The 21,135-nt window shown below is 43.9% G+C and overlaps 1 protein-coding gene across 1 annotated transcript in view; it reads right to left on the bottom strand.

Annotated features, from left to right (window-relative positions):
• Window positions 1–1,259: 1,259 nt before the first annotated feature.
• Window positions 1,260–21,135, bottom strand: part of SHISA9 (shisa family member 9) — a 338,473-nt gene continuing 318,597 nt past the window's right edge. Inside the window, exon 5 of the mRNA XM_025370744.1 lies at window positions 1,260–2,188. Within this exon, the coding sequence (XP_025226529.1) occupies window positions 1,812–2,188 (377 nt within the window). The 3' untranslated portion in view covers window positions 1,260–1,811. The remainder of the gene's footprint in view (window positions 2,189–21,135) is intronic.

Below are 21,135 nucleotides of genomic sequence, written 5' to 3' on the forward strand. Positions count from 1 at the left end.
TCATGATGTCAGAGTGGAGAGACAGGTGAGGCAGAACCCTGCAGTTCAGGATTTCAGAAAATACTCTAAGTCTTGTTTGGCCAGACCATTTATAGCTTCTGACACCAGAATTGCTGTGGGTCTGTTGAAGGTTAATTAACTACCTAAGACCTTTAGGGGCTAGTTGAAAAACCTTTCACATTAGATAAAAATCTCTTCTCTCTCAATCCACTTCTTTGGGCTTCCACAAAACTAACACAACTTGTAGGAAAACTGACTTTGTCGGGACCCCAAGGACTATGGATTATGAGAACCAACCAGAAAAAGAACCTCAGGATATTCTGTATGGCAGATGAACACGTGAAGTATGTGGGGAGGTAATTTGGAGGGACCATGGGAATTATGGGACCAAGAAACATCTGACAGGTTTGGGAGGGCTAGAAAATGGAAGGACTCATTTTGATAGTGTAGAGAGTAGGGAGGTCTTTGCTCCTGGGCACCCCTGACATTGTAGCAGCCCCTCAGAGGGTGTTATGGGGTGGGCTCACCTACAAAGGAAGGATGGAAACATCTTCTACTATTGCAGAAAAACAAGAGGAAGGAAGGCTAAAAGAACACAGGTTGCACTTGGGAAACAAGACTGTCATGAAACAACAGTAACACATTGAAGGCACCACCCACGCTTATGACATTTTCAGTCCAAAGCAGTTAAAGTTTGGCAGCGGCGGCGGCAACGCGCTGAAGGGAAAGGGATATCAGGGACATACAGTTTATAGAGGACTTGTTTCTGTGGCTGTTTCAGGTCTTAGAGGCAAAACCCAGAAATCAGAGGCTTCTGGATCCTCATCTGATCTCCTGTGGACTTTTCCAGCTGTGGATTTGTTGTTGTTAATGTCAACAAGTCTTCAAGATTTTGGAAAAAAAAAAACAACCTCATTTGCTGTTTTTGTTTGTTTTGTAGTGGGCTTACATTTTAATTCTCTTTTTAAAAAGTTATTTGATACTCTCCGGACCCTCTCCCTGTCATAAAAGCCCATCCCTCCCATTTCCACAGTCATGGTCCTTATGGGAGTTCTCTAAAATGTTTTTTTTGTTTGTTTGTTTGTTTCCTTCCCATCATTGCTGGTGGGTTCAGGGTCTATTTATTTTTTGTGAGTTTCAGAGTGTGTTGTTTTTTGCGTTCAATATGGATGATATGAAAAGTACTATAAATAGAATGGTTGGGGTCCAGTTACTGTTTCATGCTCTGTCAAAATTTTACATCCACGTCACCACTTCTTGGAATTAGAAAAATGCTTCTGATGTGGGCAAATTCCTCCCAGAACAACTCCTCTTCCAGAATGCACTCTTCTCTTGTGTCCTCCCTCATTCTCTTTCCCCACTTCCACCCTGGCTCTGGAACCTAGAAACAGACAGCACGTGGCAAGGAGTGTATGTGCTCAAATGGACAATTTCTCTAAATTGTGCTACTTTTATATTTTGTCATCATAGATTTCAGTTTCAAGTTAGGAGGAAAAGAAAACTCAGCCCCATGGTTTGGGCATGTGAGTTGGCCACCTTGGTCCCGGAGTGGAAAGAGTGTGCCTCAGTTTTCCTCTTTGCTGTATTGCTGAATGTCCACGCTTCGGTCTTTCTCAGCTGCCCGCCGACACGTTATAGGCATGACCTAGGAAAAACGCGACTCCGTGTCCCCAGTAGGTTTAGAGTTGGTTCTTGTTGAGAGTGAGTGTGTGGACGCACGTGTTGGGGGAGGACAGGGAGGGTGTGGGCGGGGTTGTTTTTTGCCTCTCTCTGTTGAGTGTGGTCTCCAGGGTGCTCCCTGTGGTGAAAGCTCAGACAGTCACTTCTGTTTTGCTGTTGGTGATGAAGTATGGCTGTGGGGGTGGGTAATGCTGGGGGCGAGTTCCCAAGGGGTCGCTGGAGCCTGTCTCGGCCATGCCAAGCTTGCCCTTGCCGTAAGCCTGCCGCCGGAGGGACTGCTCGTTGGGGTCCCAGCCCTTAAAGTTGGTGGTAGAGTTGTAGGCCAGGGGATGTGGGGGCATCTTGTTGGTGCGGGACTTCTGTCCATTCTGCTTGGCAGGACCATGCTCAGGGCTGAAGGCCCCAGGCTCGTCCTCCACTCTTACGGGGTGCAAAGGTAGGTTCCCCTTAGCAGCCAGCTCAGCCAGGTGCCGTCGCTTGGTGTAGAAGTCATCATTGACCTTGTCAGCTGCACAGCGGAACAGGTGGATGAGGAAGGGGAAGAAAGAGAAGGGAGAGAGAGAGAGAGAGAGAGAGAGAGACAGAGAGAGTTAGAGAGAGTTAAAGACTGGCATGTCAACCCAAGAACAGCATAAAGATAGGCCAACAGTCCAAACAAGACACACTAGAAACTCCACCTAGAACAAGACAGAGGGAAACGCAGCACCACGTCCTTTTTACAAACAAAGAGCAGGACCAAGAGGATTAAGGGCATCCCCAAGGGAACCTCTAGACCCCCGAAATAAACACGTCTCTCCCCACAATCCTACCTACCATTCTGCCGTTGTTGGTTTGCCTATGAAATTCACCTGCTCTTTTTCATTAAAATGATACATTCTCATTAGAGAAAATACTGAACATGTTAAGCGATCTTCCTAACACCTACCAATCATGACAGCCGATAACAACTTTTGGGTGTCTTTTCTTCTGGTTTTTTTAATAAACAGAGTTTAATTTGGGATTTTTCTTGGCTGGTTTGTTTGCCTCTGTTTTTGCTTTTAGCAGTTAAACAGACCTATATTCACATTCCAACTATGACACCTGCCAGCAGCTTAACCTAGACTAAATTACTTAATGTTTGTCACCATCAGCTTCTCCATAAGGAAAGTCATTACAATAGAAAAGTATACTTCAAAGGTCTGTTTGGAGAGTTAAATGATATCACTTGTGTAAAGTGCTTAGATATTATCCACCACCGTTATCATCATCATTACAAATAACTTTGTCTCTATTTCTCATGTAATGTTCTATCAAGCATTTCTCCATGTTGTTATAAATTATTAATAAACAGGATTTTCATGTGTACCTAGTATTTCATTGAGTGGAACTATCAAAATTAATGAATCCCTCATTGATGACTGTTCTAGTTGTGCCAATAGTTTGCTATTACAAATAAAGTTGTAATAGCAACTTTTCTTTTCACCTAAACCTCTCTTTGTATTTAGAAGGTTGAATTTAGCATAATTCTAAAAATGTTTTCTTATTTATTTTTTGAGACAGGATCTTACTCTGCTGCCCAGGCTGGAGTGCAGTGGCACAATCATAGCTCACTACCTCCTAGGCTCAGATGATTCTCCTGAGTAGCTGGGACCACAGACAAGCACCACTGCACTAGGCTAATTTTTGTATTTTTTTGTAGAAATGAGGTTTCACCATGTTGCCCAGGCTGGTCTTGAACTCCTGGGCTCAAGCAATCCTCCCACCTTGGCCTCCCAGTGTGCTGGGATTACAGGTGTGAGCCACCACACCAGGCCTGTTTTCTTAATTTAGATCAGCGATTGGCAAACTATGACCCACGGGCCAAATCTGGCCACATCCTTATTTTGTAAACAAAGTTTTATTGGAAACAAAACCATATCCATTCATTTATGTCTAATCCATAGCTGCTTTTGTTCTGATATGGTAGAATTGAGTGCTTGTTGAAACTCAATTGACAGAAACTGTGAGGCCCGAAGAGCCTGAGCTATTTACTACCCAATCCTTTTTTAAAAAGTTTGCTGACCTTTGATCTGGATTATAAAACATAGAATTATTTGGCCAAAGAGTATAAACACTGTTAAGGCTCTTGATACATATTGCCAACTCCTCTACAAAAGAGTTTTACCAATTTCCACTCAATTTAACTACACTCTCTCCAGCACTCAATGACTCCTTTCTTCCTTGCTTCCTCCCTTCCTCCCTTCCTCCCTTCCTTCCTCCTCTCTCTCTTCCTCCCTCCCTCTCTTCCTTCATTTTTACTTCTCTTTCTCTGTCTTTCTTTCTTCTGAGGACTAAGCTCTGATTTTTTCTTATCTTGCCCAAATTTCTGTCTAAGGCATCTGGGAGTCACACCCTACAAACCATAAATTCTCATCAGATGGGTTTTATTTAACCTTATATATCGTGACTTACTTTCCTATCTGACTCTGGCACAACATTACATGACAAAGAAGAAAATCAAAATATTTTACCCCCAAACATGTTTTTTTGTCATATTTTTAAATGGCCCTGCAAAGACTTTTTTTGTGGGGTAAAACCTACATCTGTAAAGAAGCTCTATTATGATAGCTAGATCTTTTTCTTCCAGGCCCTCCCAATCCTAAAGAGATTAACTGAGAGTCTAACACCTTTTAAAAGTCTGAATAGGAAACATTTGTCATCCATTGTCTCTAAGGGCAGCCACTATAAGACTTCAAAAGAACCTTGGTCTCCATAATCTTTTATCTTCACCTGAACATTCCCTTTCTATCGATCCCAGGTCTTTAGACTCAACCGTCAACCAGAAAATGTTCACATTTACCTATAGCCTTGAAGCTGCCCCCCAATCCCCCCCTTCAAATTGTCCCATTTTTCTGGACCAAACCTGCATATTTCTCAAATGTATTTGATTGATTTCTCACACCTCCCTAAAAGGTATAAAACCAAGCTGCAGCCCAACCACCCTGGGCACATGTTCTCAGGACTCCCGAGGGCTGTGTCACAGGTCCTGCTCACTCCTATTTGGCTCAGAATAAATCTCTTCAAGTATTTGACAGAGTTTGACTCTTTTCATCGACACTTTCTTTTTTTTTTAATTATACTTTAAGTTCTGGGATACATGTGCAGAACATGCAGGTTTGTCACATAGCTATACATGTGCCATGGTGGTTTGCTGACTCTTTTCTTACGTGATTTTTATTTGACAATTTTATGAGACCTCCTTTTATTTATTTCTGAATTCTTTTATTATAAGATTATCTACACTTTTAAAATTAATTCATTAGCAATAAAATTTTGAACTTTCATCTCTCAGGAGATGAGAAGTGTTTGCTCTTTCATCCACATGTCTGGATCTCACAGTGTCACACAGGTGAATTTACATAAAGGTTAAAGAATACCCGCCTCCCTACTAGAATGTCCACCCCAGCAGGGCAGGAACCGTATCTGTTTCTGATTCTCCTTTGTATCTTTGTATCTGATTCTGCTCCTTACAGGGCTCTATGCTTCGTTTCTCATTAGATCCTTTCAACAATGAAGGTAGAAAAGATGGGGACTATTACTGCTGCTTGACAAATAAGGAAACTGTCAAGCTCTGGCATATAAAATGATTAAACTAAGGTTACCCAGAGCTAATGGCTGAGCCACAGTAGAACCTACATTCAATCAACATTATTTGAAAGGCCATAGAGGGAAACCTTTGGTTTCAGGACTGAAACAAAACCATGTCCCCGTTTCTGACTCTGTGCCTATGCTAGACATCATTCATTGATCACAGCACTCTTTCCAGGCTAGCGTGGCCTCCGCTCAGACTACTGCCCAAGGCAACACCCCAGGAAGCCACATATTAACTTGCTATGTATAAAATCTAGAACTTTCCTGCAAAAGGCAGGAAGATAGGTTCTAGTTCCAGCTCTAATATTTGAGTGTATATCCCTTGTAATGCAAATAGCTCCGATTGATAAAGCCTTTCATCAGAAAGTTCCTTTTTAAATTCTAGGGCTACCTGAAGGTACGGAATGTCAAAGCCAAAAGGAATCTTGGAATCTGCTAAGGCTGTGAGGATCACACATTCCTGAAATGTCATAAATTGTTTAAGGTAGCACAAGTTAATATTAGAGCTGGGACTAGAACCCATCTTCCTGCCTTTTGGAGGAAAGTTCTAGATTTCCAGTGCCAGGAAACTTCAATAGAAGAATACTCAAAGTTTTCCCCTTCGACATCAAAATTTATATGTCATTACCTCCTGGATTCACCAGCATCTCTGGCCCAAGGTAGCCATGCCTGAACCCAGAAACATTACTCAGATCTGTTCTTTAGCCTCTTTGTTATCTCTCACATGGGACCACCCACCCCTTAGCCATTTAAGCCGGAAACTTGGGAGCAATGGTTGACCTCACACTCCTCTTCTCTTGCAGGACAACCGCCATAGGCATGTGAACCAGAGAAACCCCATCTTGAATAGGGGCTGGGTAAACTGAGGCTGAGACCTACTGGGCTGCATTCCCAGATGGTTAAGGCATTCTTAGTCACAGGATGAGATAGAAGACTGGCACAAGACACAGGTCATAAAGGCTTTGCTGACAAAACAGGTTGCAGTAAAGAAGCTGACCAAAACCCACCAAAACCAAAATGGCCATGAGAGTGACCTCTGGTCGTCCTCACTGCTACACTCCCACCAGCGCCATGACAGTTTACAAATGTCATCGCAATATCAGGAAGTTATCCTGTATGGTCGAAAAAGGGGAGGCATAAATAATCCACCCCTTCTTTAGCATATCATCAAGAAATAACCATAAAAATGGGCAACCAGCAGCCCTCAGGGCTGCTCTGTCTATGGAGTAGCCATTCTTTTATTCCTCTACTTTATTATTGAACTTACTTTCACTTTACTGTATGGACTCGCCCTGAATTCTTTCTTGCATGAGATCCAAGAACCCTCTCTTGGGGTCTAGATCGGGACTCCTTTCCTGTAACTAAGGTGGCCATGCCTGAACCCAGCAAAATTACTCAGATCTGTTCTTCAGCCTCTTCCTTATCTCTCACATGGAACCACCTACCCCTTAGCCACTTAAGCCAGAAACGTGGGAGCAATGGTTGACTTCATTCTCTTCTTCTTTTGCAGAACAACTGTCAAACCAACAAGTCCTTCCAGCTGTATCTAACAAATATTTCTTTAACCTAGTCTCCTTCTCCTACCCTCTTTGAACATTGTTCTCCTTCAGTAACCAAACTGGTCTCCCTGCCTTGTTTCACCTCCTCCAATCCATTGTCCATGCTGCAGTCTTTGAGCTGTTTGTTCAACCATTTAGTCGTTCATCAAACAGGTACCCACCATGTGCTGGACACTTGAAATATGAAGGAGAATCAGAAACAGACGTGGTTCCTGCCCTGCTGGGGTGGGCATTCTAGTAGGGAGGCAGGCATTCATCCAAATCAACCTCCTTTCTTTTCTGTCTCCCCTCTTTCCTTCTTCCACCCACCATGTTCACTGAGTGCCTAGTTTACCACCTGAAAGAGCACACAAAGGGGACTTGATCTGATCAGGAGCGAGGTGGTGGTCAAATAATCCCCCGAATTACATAGAAGTATAACTACGGTAAGTGCTATGAAGGGGAGCTAACCAGTCATAGTAGTATTTATAACGAGGTCCCCTATCTGATCTAAGAACCACGTGTCTGAGCTGCAGAGTCTACCCGCTTCATTAGCGCCAGGCTCACTGTTACTCATCTTGCAAGCCTTAGCTAAGATGTTGCCTCCCTCATTCCCTCAGACTTTCTCAGCCACCCCTGCTGTCTCCATCATAACACTGACTATGCTGTTTTATACTTTTCTGTGTTCACATCTGTTTCCCCACTAGACCACGAGTTCTTTGAGAGCAGAAATATCCTTCCATCTCGGTGGCTCAGTAGTTCTCAATCCTGGCAGTATATGGAAATCACACGGGGGAGCTTTAAAAGTGTTCAGACCCCTGGACCCCTTCCCAAACCTATTTAATCAGAATCTCAGAGAGTGTGGCCCAGACACAGAATTTCTAAGTCCCTCAGGTGACTCTAATGTGCAGCCAGGGTTGAGAACCAGAGGGATAGCCCCTGCCATTATCACAGTTCCTGCACATAGGAGTTTTTTGTTAGAGAGCTAAAGGGAAGTATCTTCCCACCTCACTCCTATTATGCCCAGCTGCCTCTCCCCTCAGGTCCCTCTCCCTTCTAGAAAGTCTGAAAAGGTCAGATCGCTCCATAATAAGCTCCTCCCCATGGCATTTATCATGACTGTCATTTTACACTTGTTTATGCAGTTCATTCATTATCACCCATCTCACTCACTAGCGTTCCAAGAAGACCAGGTATGACTTTTGCCCAGCATTATATAAGCCATGTCCAACCTAGTTCCTGGCAGATATTAAGGACTCAGTAAAAATTGTTTTTTGAGACAGCGTCTCATTCTGTCACCCAGGCTGGAGTGTGGTGGTGCAGTCTTAGCTCACTATAGCCTCTGCCTCCTGAGCTCAAGTGATTCTCCTGTCTCAGCCTCCCAAGTAGCTGGGATTCCAGGTGTATGCCACCACACCTGGCTGATTTTTGTATTTTCAGTAAAGACAGGATTTTGCCATGTTGGCCAGGCTGGTCTCGAACTCCTGACCTGAAGTGATCCACCCACCTTGGCCTCCTGAAGTGCTGGGATTACAGGTATGAGCCACACCTGGCCTCAGTAAATATTTGATGAATGATAATGGTAAGAGTAGGAGGAGTGAGAGGATTAGAAAAAATAATGAGTACTAGGTTTAATACCTGGGGGATGAAATAATCTGTACAACAAACCCCCGTGACACAAGTTTACCTATGTAACAAACCTGCACTTGTACCCCTGAACTTAAAAGTTAAAAAAAATGAGCAAAATACAGAGACAGCATAGAGAATATCAGGACAAGAATAGGGGTGGAAGCTGTCTTTTTCATTTTCCTCCCAGTAATCTCTCACTGAAAAATCTCACTCGCCCTCATTATATGCCTTATAATGATCCAGCATCATTCTTTCCCATGTTCCTCTTTCCAGACATCAGACCAGTCTGAGGTCTGCTCTGAGCAAGGGATGCATTCAATGTTCCCTGCTTCTGAGAAACAGACAAAATAAATTATGAATTAAGCATCCCAGCAGCTTCAATAGGTGATGTCCCCTCAGAAAGTTCTAAAGAAAAGCAGATACAGAGGTATTCGAGTCTGCCCATATCTGTGCAGATGGGGGGAAAATCCCATTGAGAGGAAACACTGAGTCCCACATGGAGAATCCACACCACCCTCCTTACCTAATTCTGAGCTGGTTGCTTGGTGAACCTGGTATTGGGTACTCCCTGGGCACAGAAAGTGTTCGGTACTTGGGGCAAGAGTGGAGTGAACAAGAAAGTCTGCTGGCTCTGGAATGAGACAGATCTGAGTTTATGAGACCTTGGGAACACCACTTAACCATTTATGCCTGTTTCCCCAGGTGTGAAATGGGGATAATATTAACCACTCTTGGGTTTATGGTGAGCAATGAATTGCATGAGCTACATCTGCTACACAGCACAATTCCTGGAATGTAGTAAATGCTCAATATCTATATTTTATCTATTCCCTGCCTTAAGAAAGAAGCCCTGGATTAAATTCGACAGACATGGTTTCAACACTTACTCCATGGTAGGCCACTTGCTAGGCAAAAAGCAGGCATTCATCCAAACCGAGCTGTCTTCTTTTCTGTCTCCCTTCTTTCCTTCTTGCTCCCACCATGTTTGTTAAGTGCCTAGTTTACTCCATGAAAGGGCACACAAAGGGGCCTTGATCTGATCAGGAGGGAGGTGGTGGTCAGGGAAGCTTTATTGTTTAAGGTAGCACAAGCTAATATTAGAGCTGGGACTGGAACCCATTTCCTGCCTTTTAGAGGAAAGTTCCAGATTTCCAGTGCCATGAAACTTCAATAGAAAAATGCTCTAAGATTCCCCTTTAGACTTCAAAATTTATGTAACTAGTTACCTCCTGGACAGATTCACCAGCATCTCTGACCCAAAGTGGTCATGCCTGAACCCAACAACATTACTTGGATCTGTTCTTCAGCCTCTTCCTTACCTCTCATGCAGGACCACCCACTCCTTAGCCACTTACGCCAGAAACTTGGGAGAGATGGTTGACTTCATTCTCTTCTTCTCTTGCAGCACAACTGTCAAACCAACAAGTCCTTCCACCCATATCTAACAAATACTTCCTTAACCTATTCCCTTTCTCCTACCCCCTTTGAACATTGTTCTCCTTCAGTAACCACACTGGCCTCCCTGCCTTGTTTCACCTCCTCCAATCCATTGTCCATGCTGCAGTCTTCGAGCTGTTTGTTCAATCATTTAGTCATTCAACAAACAGGTACCCATCATATGCTGGATACCTGAAATATGAAAGACAATCAGAAACAGAAACAGACATGGTTCCTGCCATCCTGGGATAAACATTCTACTAGGGAGGCAGGCATTCATCCTGCCTCTTGAGAAAGAGCTCTGTAAGCTGAGATCAGAAGGTGAAGAGTAACAGAATGAGCAACCCACATGAAGAAATATGTGGCAAATTGCAAGAATGACCAAAATACTTTGCAGCTCTTACCATCAAGAAGTGGAGTCTATTTCCCCATGCCTTGAATACAGCCTGGCATTATGGTGGGCTTGGAGCAGTAGATTCTAGCAACTTCTACTCTAAGGCTCTAGAAATCTGCCTCCATGTGAAGAAGGGAGCCGCTAGACTTCTGGAGGATGAGAAACCCATAGGCCAGTTACCCCTGCTCACCACAACCAACCGACTGCTAACTGCAGTATGTTCAGTGAGGCCATCCTAGACCATCAGCCACCTAACAGCAGAGCCAGATACCAAGAAAACCCAACTGAGAGGAGCCAATCCAGCCCAAACAAGAAGAACTTCCCCATTGCGCCAGAATCATGATCTCAATAAATAGTTGCTATGCTAAGCAACCAAGATTTGGAGTCATTTGTTATGCAGCAGTTGATAACTGATAAATGACAGCATTTGCAAAAGCTTTGAGGTGAGAAGGAGCTGAGTAGTTTCAAGAACCTGAAAGGATATCTGAGTTGTAGAGTGAAGAAGGCAAGTGGTCCTCAGGCCATCTAATGTCCTATAGGCAAGATTATATCATTCATGCCTATTCATTTAACTAACCATTCTCTCGCCCTAGGACTCAGGTGTTCTCTTAGAGAAGTGCAGTGTAGGCACTGAACTGGTGCCTGGTGCATGAAACTATCCTCCAAAGAGATATTTTCAAGATTATTTCAACAAGGAGGTGGTTAGCGGTTAGATGGATGAATCATTTCCATTACCTGGAAGTGCAGTTTTCATGAAACCCTGTTTTCATAATGTTTCTGTTTCCCTCTGGTTTGGAGCCAGGTGAGGGGAAAGAAATGCTTATCTAGTCACTCTTGGCTTTGTGCAGTGTGGCCCCTGTCTTAGTATATTAAAAAGCGCCTTGTGAAAGAAATAACAGATTCATTGAACAGTCTTGCAAGCCCCATTAATAAATGCATTAACCTAATCAGCCCCGGTACCTTGTGAGCAGATGGCTGACAAACCGACCAGAAAACAGATGTGTGAGCCTTTCGACAACACTGGCCCTCTCCCGTTTGATTTTTCTTCATTTACAAAAGAAGAAGAAGAAAGAAAAAGGTGCTTTCCTTCCAATGAACCTAATTGCCTTGAAGAAACTGGGGCTGTAAAATTAAACTATACCTTCCTCCATCTGTCTCTCTGTTAATTAGCAGCAGACACTTGTGCAGGTGCAGGGCGGGATGGAGCCTGGCTTCCGTGGAAAGGGAGAACATCAAGGTAATAACTAGTTTCCAAAACAAGCTGCACATCTGAGGGTCTCAGCAGGCAGCCTCCCACCTACCTCCTTTCCTTGAGGCAAAGATATCTTAGGGAGGGGTTCCTACCACTCATTCTTGCTTGGTAATAATCTTGGGTCACAGGTGGTGGGTTTCACCTGGTAAGCAATGCCCCAACCAAAGCTTTCACATTTCCTCATGGGTTTCTGCCTTTGGCTCAAGGGTATGACAAAAGGCAGCAATTAATCTTCCCATTACACTTAATAAAATCCAAATTCTTTGCAACGGTCCCTGAGGTCTGTTTGACCTGGACTCTGGCTACCTGTGCACCCTCCTCTCCTCCATACCTATTGTGAACACATCACCGGGGGTGTTTGTTTCTTAAAGCTGCCATCACAAAGTACCACAAACTTGATGGCTTAAAACAACAGAAATACATTCTCTTGCAGCTCCAAAGGCCAGAAGTTGGCTGGGCCATGCTCCCTCTGAAGGCTCCACCACAGGATCCATTCTTGCCTCTTCTAGTTTCTGGTGGTTGCTGGCAATCCTTGGCATCTCTTGCCTTGGAAGTTACATCATTCTAATCTCTGCCTTAGGTTTCACGTGGCCATTTTCCGTGTGTGTGTGTGTGTGTGTGTGTGTGTGTGTGTGTCTGTGTCTGTGTGTGTATGTGTCCAAATTTCTTCCTTCTTATAAAGATACCAGCCACTGGATTAGGGCCCACATTAATTCAGTATATCCTCAACTTGATGACCTCTGCAAAGACTCTATTTCCATGTGCATTCCCAGCCTGAGGTTCCGAGCGGACATGGATTTAGGGGGGTACTATTCCACCATACATGAGATTCCTTTCTATTCCTGAACACACCAAGCTTGTCACCATCTCAGCGCCTTTGGACCTCATCCCTGCTGTTTCCACTATTTAAATACTCCTTCTTGCCATTTGGTCCTGTGACCAAAGGCTACCACCTGAAAAACCCTCCTAATACCCAAAGAAGACACTCCCACCTATGGCTCTGACGACCTCTCCCTATTTTAATATGTTCATAGGCCATATTAATACATAAAGTTATCTTTTTTGATTACTTGTGTCTGTCTCTCTTAACCAGAATATAAAGCTCCACTTAGGGCAGAGGTTGTATTTGTTCTGCTCACTGCTTAATCCTCAACATCCAGCCCAGTACCTGGCACACAGGAGGGGTGCAATAATATGCATGTGATGAAAGAAGGAAAGCACTGATGATATTCCAATTCCAATGACAGTCCATGAAATATGAGAAATGGGCAGGATGTTTAATCTCCTGGTCATTCAGTCTGTATCACCGAAGACTGAATGATCTGTTCTTTACAGGTACTGAAGGGCTGGAGCTTGGGTTAAGTGCTTTTATTTTTCAGACAGGCGAACTAGGATCCATCTTCCTGTATGAGAATGTGCAGAGACCTGGATACTTTTTAGCAGACCTAGCTCGGGGGAGGGAGGTAGAATAAAGTCAGGTGAAAGAGGCAGGGATCGATTAAAGAGACTGTTTAGGTATATCAGAAGTCTGAGTATCAACAGGGACTTCCTCTCTATTTCCCCACTCTTGTCAATGGCAAACTGAGTAACTGCTCACCTTTCTTAAGTGTGTGTTCTATGCTACTGCCTTCACTAGGAATTTACATTTGCTACCTGCTTCAATACTCTCAACATCCTAACGAGGTAGGTGTTACCATTGGTCTTATTTTATAAGTGGGAAACTGAGGCTCAGAGCGCTTTGACAGTTTGTCCAAAAAATGGAGCTGAGACTTGAACCCAGGACACCTGGCTCCACTGCCTGAATTTATGACCATCACACTCAATATTTATGGAACCTTTTGCCTGCTGTGTAGAACATTGCAACGCAGGCATTCTACATTGCCTGCAATGAAAAATAAATATTACTCCTTTGACAAGGATCTATCTGCAGGAAAATATTCCTTCAAAACTAAAGAATGGGGTGGATGGGGTGAGAGTTATGCAGGGAAAACACTCTTCTTGATTCTTCCTCTCAAAATATCAGGGATTGGGGCAGAAGTGTAAATATCATATTCTCAAGAGAAAATATCAAGATGTCACAGCCAAAAGTTTAACGAAGCCCAGAAATTTGCCATCAAGGCAAAATATGTTTATCTTTTTCTTCCTTAACAAAGCCCAGAAATTTGCCATCAAGGCAAAATATGTTTATCTTTTTCTTCCTTAAGGTGGGGTAGNAGAAATTTGCCATCAAGGCAAAATATGTTTATCTTTTTCTTCCTTAAGGTGGGGTAGGAGGGGAGAGCTGGGGGTGATGTGAGACTCCCTGCCAGGTTGGCTACTGCATTATAAGAGGCAGGGATCTAGCATCCTCTGAGTTATGTGGACATTGGCTGGAGTACTGGCTAGTCACAGACAGGAAGCTGGTTTCCTATAACAGGGCTGGATTAAGTAGAGCTGCAGACTAATGAGGAAGTGAGAACTGAGACTGAGGTTTCTTCACCATCACTCCAGTCCAGGCACTCACCGGGAGCTTTGCATATGTCTTCTCATTCAGTTTGTCCTCTGAGCCATTGAGGTCGATGTGGTTTCCTGGGCTTTTCATGCCATATCCCACTGATTCCCTCCATGACAATGTAGTGAGATTCTATTTTGAGATTTTAATCAAATTTTCTTGTCCTTGTGCTTCCACTATCCCTTCACTTTTTGTTTTGTTTCGTTTTTGTTTTTTGTTTTTTTGAGACTGAGTCTAGCTCTATCGTCTAGGCTGTAGTGCAGTGGCGCGATCTCGGCTCACTGCAATATCCACCTCCCGGATTCAAGCAATTCTCCTGCCTCAACCTCCCAAGTAGCTGGGATTACAGGCACCCACCACCACACCCAGCTAATTTTCATACTTTTAGTAGAGAGGGAGTTTCACCATGTTGCCCAGGCTGATCTCAAACTCCTGACCTTGTGATCCACCTGCCTCAGCCTCCTAAAGTGCTGGGATTACAGGCATGAACCACCACATCCAGTCTATCCCTTCACTTTCAATGATGATATGGTTTGGCTCTGCGTCCCCACCCAAATCTCATCTTAAAGTGTAATAATCCCCACACTTTGTGGGAGGGACCCAGTGGAAGGTCACTGAATCATGGAGGCGGGCTTTTCCTGTGCTGTGCTCTTCCTTGCCTTCTACCACATGTGAGGCCTCCCCAGCCATGTGGAACTGTGAGTCCATCAAAACTCTTTCCTTTATAAATTACCCCGTCTCAGTCTGTTACGCAGCATGAGAACAGACTGATACAAATGATGACAAAGAACCAGTGTGTTGGTTTTGAATTCTACACTAGGTTCTTGAAAGCTATGGTAGGGCTCCCAGTCTTGAAAGACAAGACAATGAGATCTGGGAATGTTGAGAACGAAACAGGAGTTAATATGGCTGGGAATTTGAAAGATTCAATGCACCAGTTTTATATGACAGATAACAAAGTTTGGAAGTATGCACATCTCACTCGGTCACCCAGGCTGGAGTGCAGTGGCATGATCAGAGCTCACTACAGCCTCGATCTCCTGGGTTCAAGTGATCCTCCCACCTCAGCCTCCTGAGAATCTAGGACTACAGCCATGCACCACCATGCCTGGCTATTTTTGTTTTTATTTTTGTAGAGAAGGGGGTCTCACTATGCTGTCCAGGCTTGTCTCAAACTCCTGAACTCAAGCAATCCTCCCGCCTCAGCCTCCCAAAGTACTGGGATTACAGGCGTGAGCCACCACACCTAGGCATGTCTGACTTTTGTGACTACAAAATCTTCTTTACCATATGGAGGAAAGAGTATAAACTTTGACAGCAGATGGATCTGAAATCAAATCTCTAAGCTTCACCTATAAAATTGAAACTAAAATAACCAGGCCTATGTGACCTGGGGATGGAGAGTATTGAAGAGAATGGTGTAGAGTACCTTGCATCCTGAAAAAGGCCAATGTCATTGCCTCATAGCAGGTATTCAAAGGATAGTAGCTGCTATTTCTGTCATCATCAGAAAATATAAAGATTATAAAATTAGGATAATAAAATATACCTTGTGGAGTGCAGTGTAGAAGTAAATGAGACAAGGCTTGTAAAACCTCAGAACATTATATGCAGTGCATGGTACATTTCCTGAAATGTATATTCCCATCAGAGAAAATGCTGTAGCTAACTGCTACTTATCTCCCAGATTGGATTTATTCTACCTTTTTTTTCTTGGACACATGGTCACTCAACTTGGAACTAGATTTGCCAGCCTTCTTGGAAGCTACATTTGGCCATGAAACTGATCTCCCACCAATGAAGTAATAGCAAAAGTGACGTGTCCAACTTCTGCTTTACCTGACTTGCTTTAAAAAAAAAAATACTTGTTCTGGGGCTCTTCTCTTTCCTCTTCCCTCAGGCCAGAAATATGCAGTGACAGCAACCAACTATAACAATGCAGATGAGGACAAGATGGTAAGAGTCATAGTGCAACAAGCTTGGAGGAACCTGGGTCCCGGAGTGACCACTTGGAGTACAGATGCCCACCAACCTGGACTACTCTCCTTGGGTCACGATATGGTTGGGCTGTGTCCCCACCCAAATCTCACCTTGAATTGTAATGATTCCCACGTGTCATGGGAGGGACCTGGTGGGAGGTAACTGAATCATGGGGGTGGGTATTCCCTGTGCTGTTCTCGTGGTAGTGAATAAGTCTAATGAGATCTGACCATTTTATAATGGGGAGTTCCCCTGCACACGCTCTCTTGCCTGCTGCCATGTAAGACGTGTTTTGCAATCCTCCTGGCCTTCTACCATGATTGTGAGGCCTCCCCAGCCATGTGGAACTGTGAGTCCATTAAACCTCTTTCCTTTATAAATTACCGAGTCTCGGGTATGTCTTTAACAGCAGCATGGAAACAAACTAATACAGGTCTATTACATGAGACAGCTATATCCAAAATAGGCAAATATATAAAGACACAAAATAGGCAAATCATTGCTTGAACCAAGGGTTAGCTGGGAGAGGACTGCTAAGACAGTGAGAGATGGAAAATGTCTACTAATGGTTATAGAGTTTCTTTTTGGGGTGAGGAAAACGTTCTAATATTGACTGTAAATGATGGTTGTACAATTCTGCGAACATTCTGAAAACCACTGGATTTTACACTTTATATGGGTGAATTGTATGATAGGTGAATCACATCTCAATAAAGCTGTTAAAAAAAGAAATACTTATTTCTCTTAAGCACGGTATTTGTGGGACCTTTGGGTACTGTGAAACAGCATTTACTTTAACTTATATAGGACCATTTTCTGGGTCTCTGCTTTCTTCTGCTTCACAAGCTGAATTAAAAAGTAAAAGGGAAAGAGTTCATGTTTTTTGTTTTTTTGTTTTTTGTTTTTAAGTCCAGGTATTTCTCTCTTCTTTTGAACTACATGGTATAAAGCTGTGCAGGTTCCAGAGGCTGTCTCAGCAGACAGAAACAAGAAAGGTAGGGAAAAAAGCCCCAGTTTCCTAAGCAGGAGAGGACCAGGGAGGAGATGGGAAGATTTGTCTTTATGGCAAATTAGTTGCATTTCACCTGCCTCCGGGCCTTGCTGCAGAGACACAAGTAGGGGAAGCTGCACATGAACCAAGTCCTAAAGAAGCATGGGGCATCTGGCCCTCCCTCCAGGGCACCATATCATTCCCAAAGCCACACTGCTCTAAGATAGAAAATCAGAAAGGGCATCCAGGAGCCTGGCCCTTTTTTAGTCTTAACCCTGAAGGCTCCCGACAGGCGGTGGTACTGTGATTTTTTTTTCTAAAATCTCACATATAGGCAAACTATCAATCCAAGTGAGGAGGGAGCCTTTGCTAGGGAGAATTCTAACACAGCCCCTGGCCTGGGCTTTGCACCAAAGCTGTCCAGCCTGTACCATGGGTCCCCTTTGTTGTGGCTGCCAGGAGCCCTCTGAAACCTCAGGCCCTTTCTCTCTTTGCTTAGGCAGTCCTGCTGTACAGTCAACATCTTCTGAAAGGCTACTAGACAAAGGCGGACAGGCTCATACTCCAGCCACAGCTGACCACAGATCCCCTGCCCCTGATTCCCACGCAGGGTCCTGGATGGAACTGTGTCCACTCACTGCCTTCCTGTGCATTGCTGCTCTATAGAGATTTTTTTTTTCCAGAAATTCATTGCTTGGTCTGTCTTCCAATCATCCTCCCACTTGGTGAAATTTCATACAACTGGTGGTTTTCTAAATGAAGCAAATTAAGGGAAAGAATTCTAAGTCCTACTTGTCACCTTCCTCTTGGCTGTAGTTTCCTGGGTCCATGTCAATGTAGATAATTATGAGATTTGGGATCCTATGTTAGATTAATGCACGAATCAATTCTTTGACCTTCTCCGTATCCACACTCTGTTCCATGTGACTAAGAGATGTTAGCAGACATGAGACATACAGGCATTTGGAGAAGTGCTTGCTGGTTTGAATTTCTCTCTTGCACCTCTGCCACCCTCATGAGACCATGTCTGGGCTGCCTTATTTGAGGATGAGGCACATGGAGCAGAGTCAAGTCACCCAAGTCGTTCCAGTTAAAACCAGCCTAGATCAGCCAGCATCCAACCAACTCCCAGAGAGATGGGTGAAATCACCTGAGATAAGAAGAACCTCCCACATCAGTAGAAATCACTGGCATATAGACTCCTGATCTAAATAAATGCTGGACTAAATACATTTTAAGCTATGAGATTTGAGGTTATTTGTTACGCAGTGTTATTGTGGCAGTAGCTGACTGATACAAATACCAATCATTCACTCACCATATTTCCAAGAAGAGCCCCCAATTTTCATGTGAGATGCATCTCTTTCCTATTCTTTTTTTTGAGATGGAGTCTCACTCTGTCACCCAGGCAGAGTGCAATGGTGTGATCTTGGCTCACTGCAACCTCGACCTTCTGGGTTCAAGTGATTCTCCTGCCTCAGCCTCCTGAGTAGCTGAGATTACAGGCACCCACTATCATGCCAAGCTAATTTTTGCATTTTTGTTGAGATGGGGTTTCACCACCTCTGTTGGCCAGGCTGGTCTTGAACTCCTGATCTCAGGTGATCTGCCCGCCTCGGCCTCCCAAAGCCTCTCTCCTATTCTTAATCCATGTGCTTTGGATGTCATATCCCTCCACTTCCCCATGCCCCAGTCATTCTCCATTTCTTTGTCCGCCTACAAATTATTTTAGAGGTGGGCACGTGACAAGGTAAGCTAATCAGCACAAAGCCTGGGATATTTACTTATAGAGGCCCAGGGGGCAAAAAAATTTATAGTCTCAAGCTTTCCATTTTTCAGGAGAGGAAACTTTAGCATCTGTTATATACCAAGCTCAAAGACTGTCACATAGATAAACCAGTATTGGGTCTAGAATACAGGTTTCCAGACTTCCCTCTGGTTGATTCTCACTTCCCAGTGCCTTTTCAGGAAAGACAAAATTTCCTTTGAATATCTATGCCCAGTTTCATTTAATAATTTATTAACAAAATGTATGTTGAGTGCCTACTGTGTGTAGTGTGGGCGTCATGCAAGATGGCTTTGGAATGAACAGGATCTGGCTGGGTTAGCCTCGGAAGGACACATGGCCAAACTAGTCAAATGTTTATTGCAATCTTGATGCAACAGCATTTCTGCAAACCAGAGACCCCTCTCTGTGCATTCATTTCATGCCCTATGTGTTCCCAAGGAAGCTCATCAAAACCCCAGTGTTTGCTGTGTGCTTTTCAAAGGGGACTGAACTCAGGAGCGAGTAGGATTTGATTTTTATTAAAAAACTTCACCTCACATCACCCTCCTGTCTTCCACCTGCTTTGCACCCGGTGGCTCATGACCAAACCAATAACGAAAATCTGGAAATTGCAAAAGCCTGAATTTCATGAAGTAATGTTTTAAAGCTGCCTTTAGGTGGGTGTTCCCTCCCCTGGGATGGTCTACAGGATGCATGCACTCCAATGGAACTGTAGCCCTATTGCACATTGCCTACTGTCTTGTGCCTTTTGCATGAGCATTTCTCATTGGGCTAAGTCAATTTTCTTAGCAGAAAGAAAGAACTAGCATGTACTGAGTACCTACTATGGGCTAGACACTGGTTTAGCCATTTTATCTACATTGTCTCATTTAAACCCTCTTAAAGAGACATGGCAGGCAATATCATTCTTTCCATGTGACAGATGAAGGAACTAAGGCCCAGAGATGTTTAATAATATGGTTGCCAAATTACTCTGTCACTGCCAATAAGTGGCAGAACAAGAAGCCAAACCCAAGACTATCCACTTCCAATGCTGTTACCGTCCAGCTGTGGCCCCAGCTAAAATCACCACTAAGAAAACAGTTTTATTTCAGCAAACAGCAAAAATACATTGGGAAGAACGCTGGTATGTAAATTCATGCTGTGTTGCAAACTGTGATTGCATCTAGGGTGGCGGATTAGGAAAAGCTAGGTCTAAACTCTAATGTACATAAGAAGCGCCCAGGAGGTGCATTTTTAAAATGAATACACTGGGACACGACACTCGGATGTTCAAATTCCTTAGGAAGTGAGTGGGCCCGGGATCTACATTTGTAACAAGCATCTCCAGTGATTCTGGGTCAAGTCCTCAAGCCCCTCTTTGAGGTCTGGACCCCAGCCCTGTTGTGATGTAGTTCTCTTTTTTGGTCTTAGGAAACCCCAGTTTCCTCATATATAAAAGCAGAAAAGCTAAGTGAAGTGTCCTTCCTTCCTTCCTCCTTTCCTTTCCTTCCCTTCCCTTTCCTTCCCTTTCTGCCTGCCTTCCTTCCTTTCTTTCTTCCTTCCTTCTTTCCTTCCTTCCTTCCTTCCTTCCTTTCCTTCCTTCCTTCCTTCCTTCCTTCTCTCTCTCTTTTTTTTGACAGTCTTGCTCTGTCACCCAGGCTGGAGTGTAGTGGCATATTCTTGGCTTACTGCAGCCTCCGCCTCTGGGGTTCAAGCAATTCTCTTGCCTCAGCTTCCCAGGTGGGACTACAGGCTCCCAGGTGGGACTACAGGCACATGCCACTGTACCCGGCTAATTTTTGTATTTTTAGTAGAGATGAGGTTTCTCCATGTTAGCCAGCATGGTCTCAAACTCCTGACCTCAAGTGATCTGCTCGCCTCGGCCTCCCAAAGTGCTGGGATTACAGGCATGAGCCACCACACCTGGCCTAGTGAAGTATATTTCTTTCTGAAAGACTCCATCAGGATGACTAAGAGCTATCTCCAAAGCAGAGATAAATGGAGACTTTGTGAGTACTGGCCTCTTTTACTCTTATTTAGCACCTATTATATACCAAGCCAAGCCCCGTGCAAAACCTACAGATAGTAGATTCTTTGATTTCCTCTACTGAAGCAATGGTAGAAATGGGAGTGTGGAGCATGTGTGTAACTTGGAAAAGGGAACCCAGGCCAATTCTAGTGAGAAGCACAGAGATTACATTGCAGTCTATGCTGGCAGTTTCTCCTAATTTGATTGCCTTGCTGTGGCACTGGACTTAAGTTCAAAGATTCTGTTTGCAAAATAAACAGATTTCCAAAGACATGGCTTCATCTCGATTAAGAGAGCCTGCTGGGCTTGAGATGGTGTCTTCCAGGGTGGATTT

Source organism: Theropithecus gelada, chromosome 20, assembly GCF_003255815.1.
Source record: "Theropithecus gelada isolate Dixy chromosome 20, Tgel_1.0, whole genome shotgun sequence".
Lineage (NCBI taxonomy): Eukaryota > Metazoa > Chordata > Mammalia > Primates > Cercopithecidae > Theropithecus > Theropithecus gelada.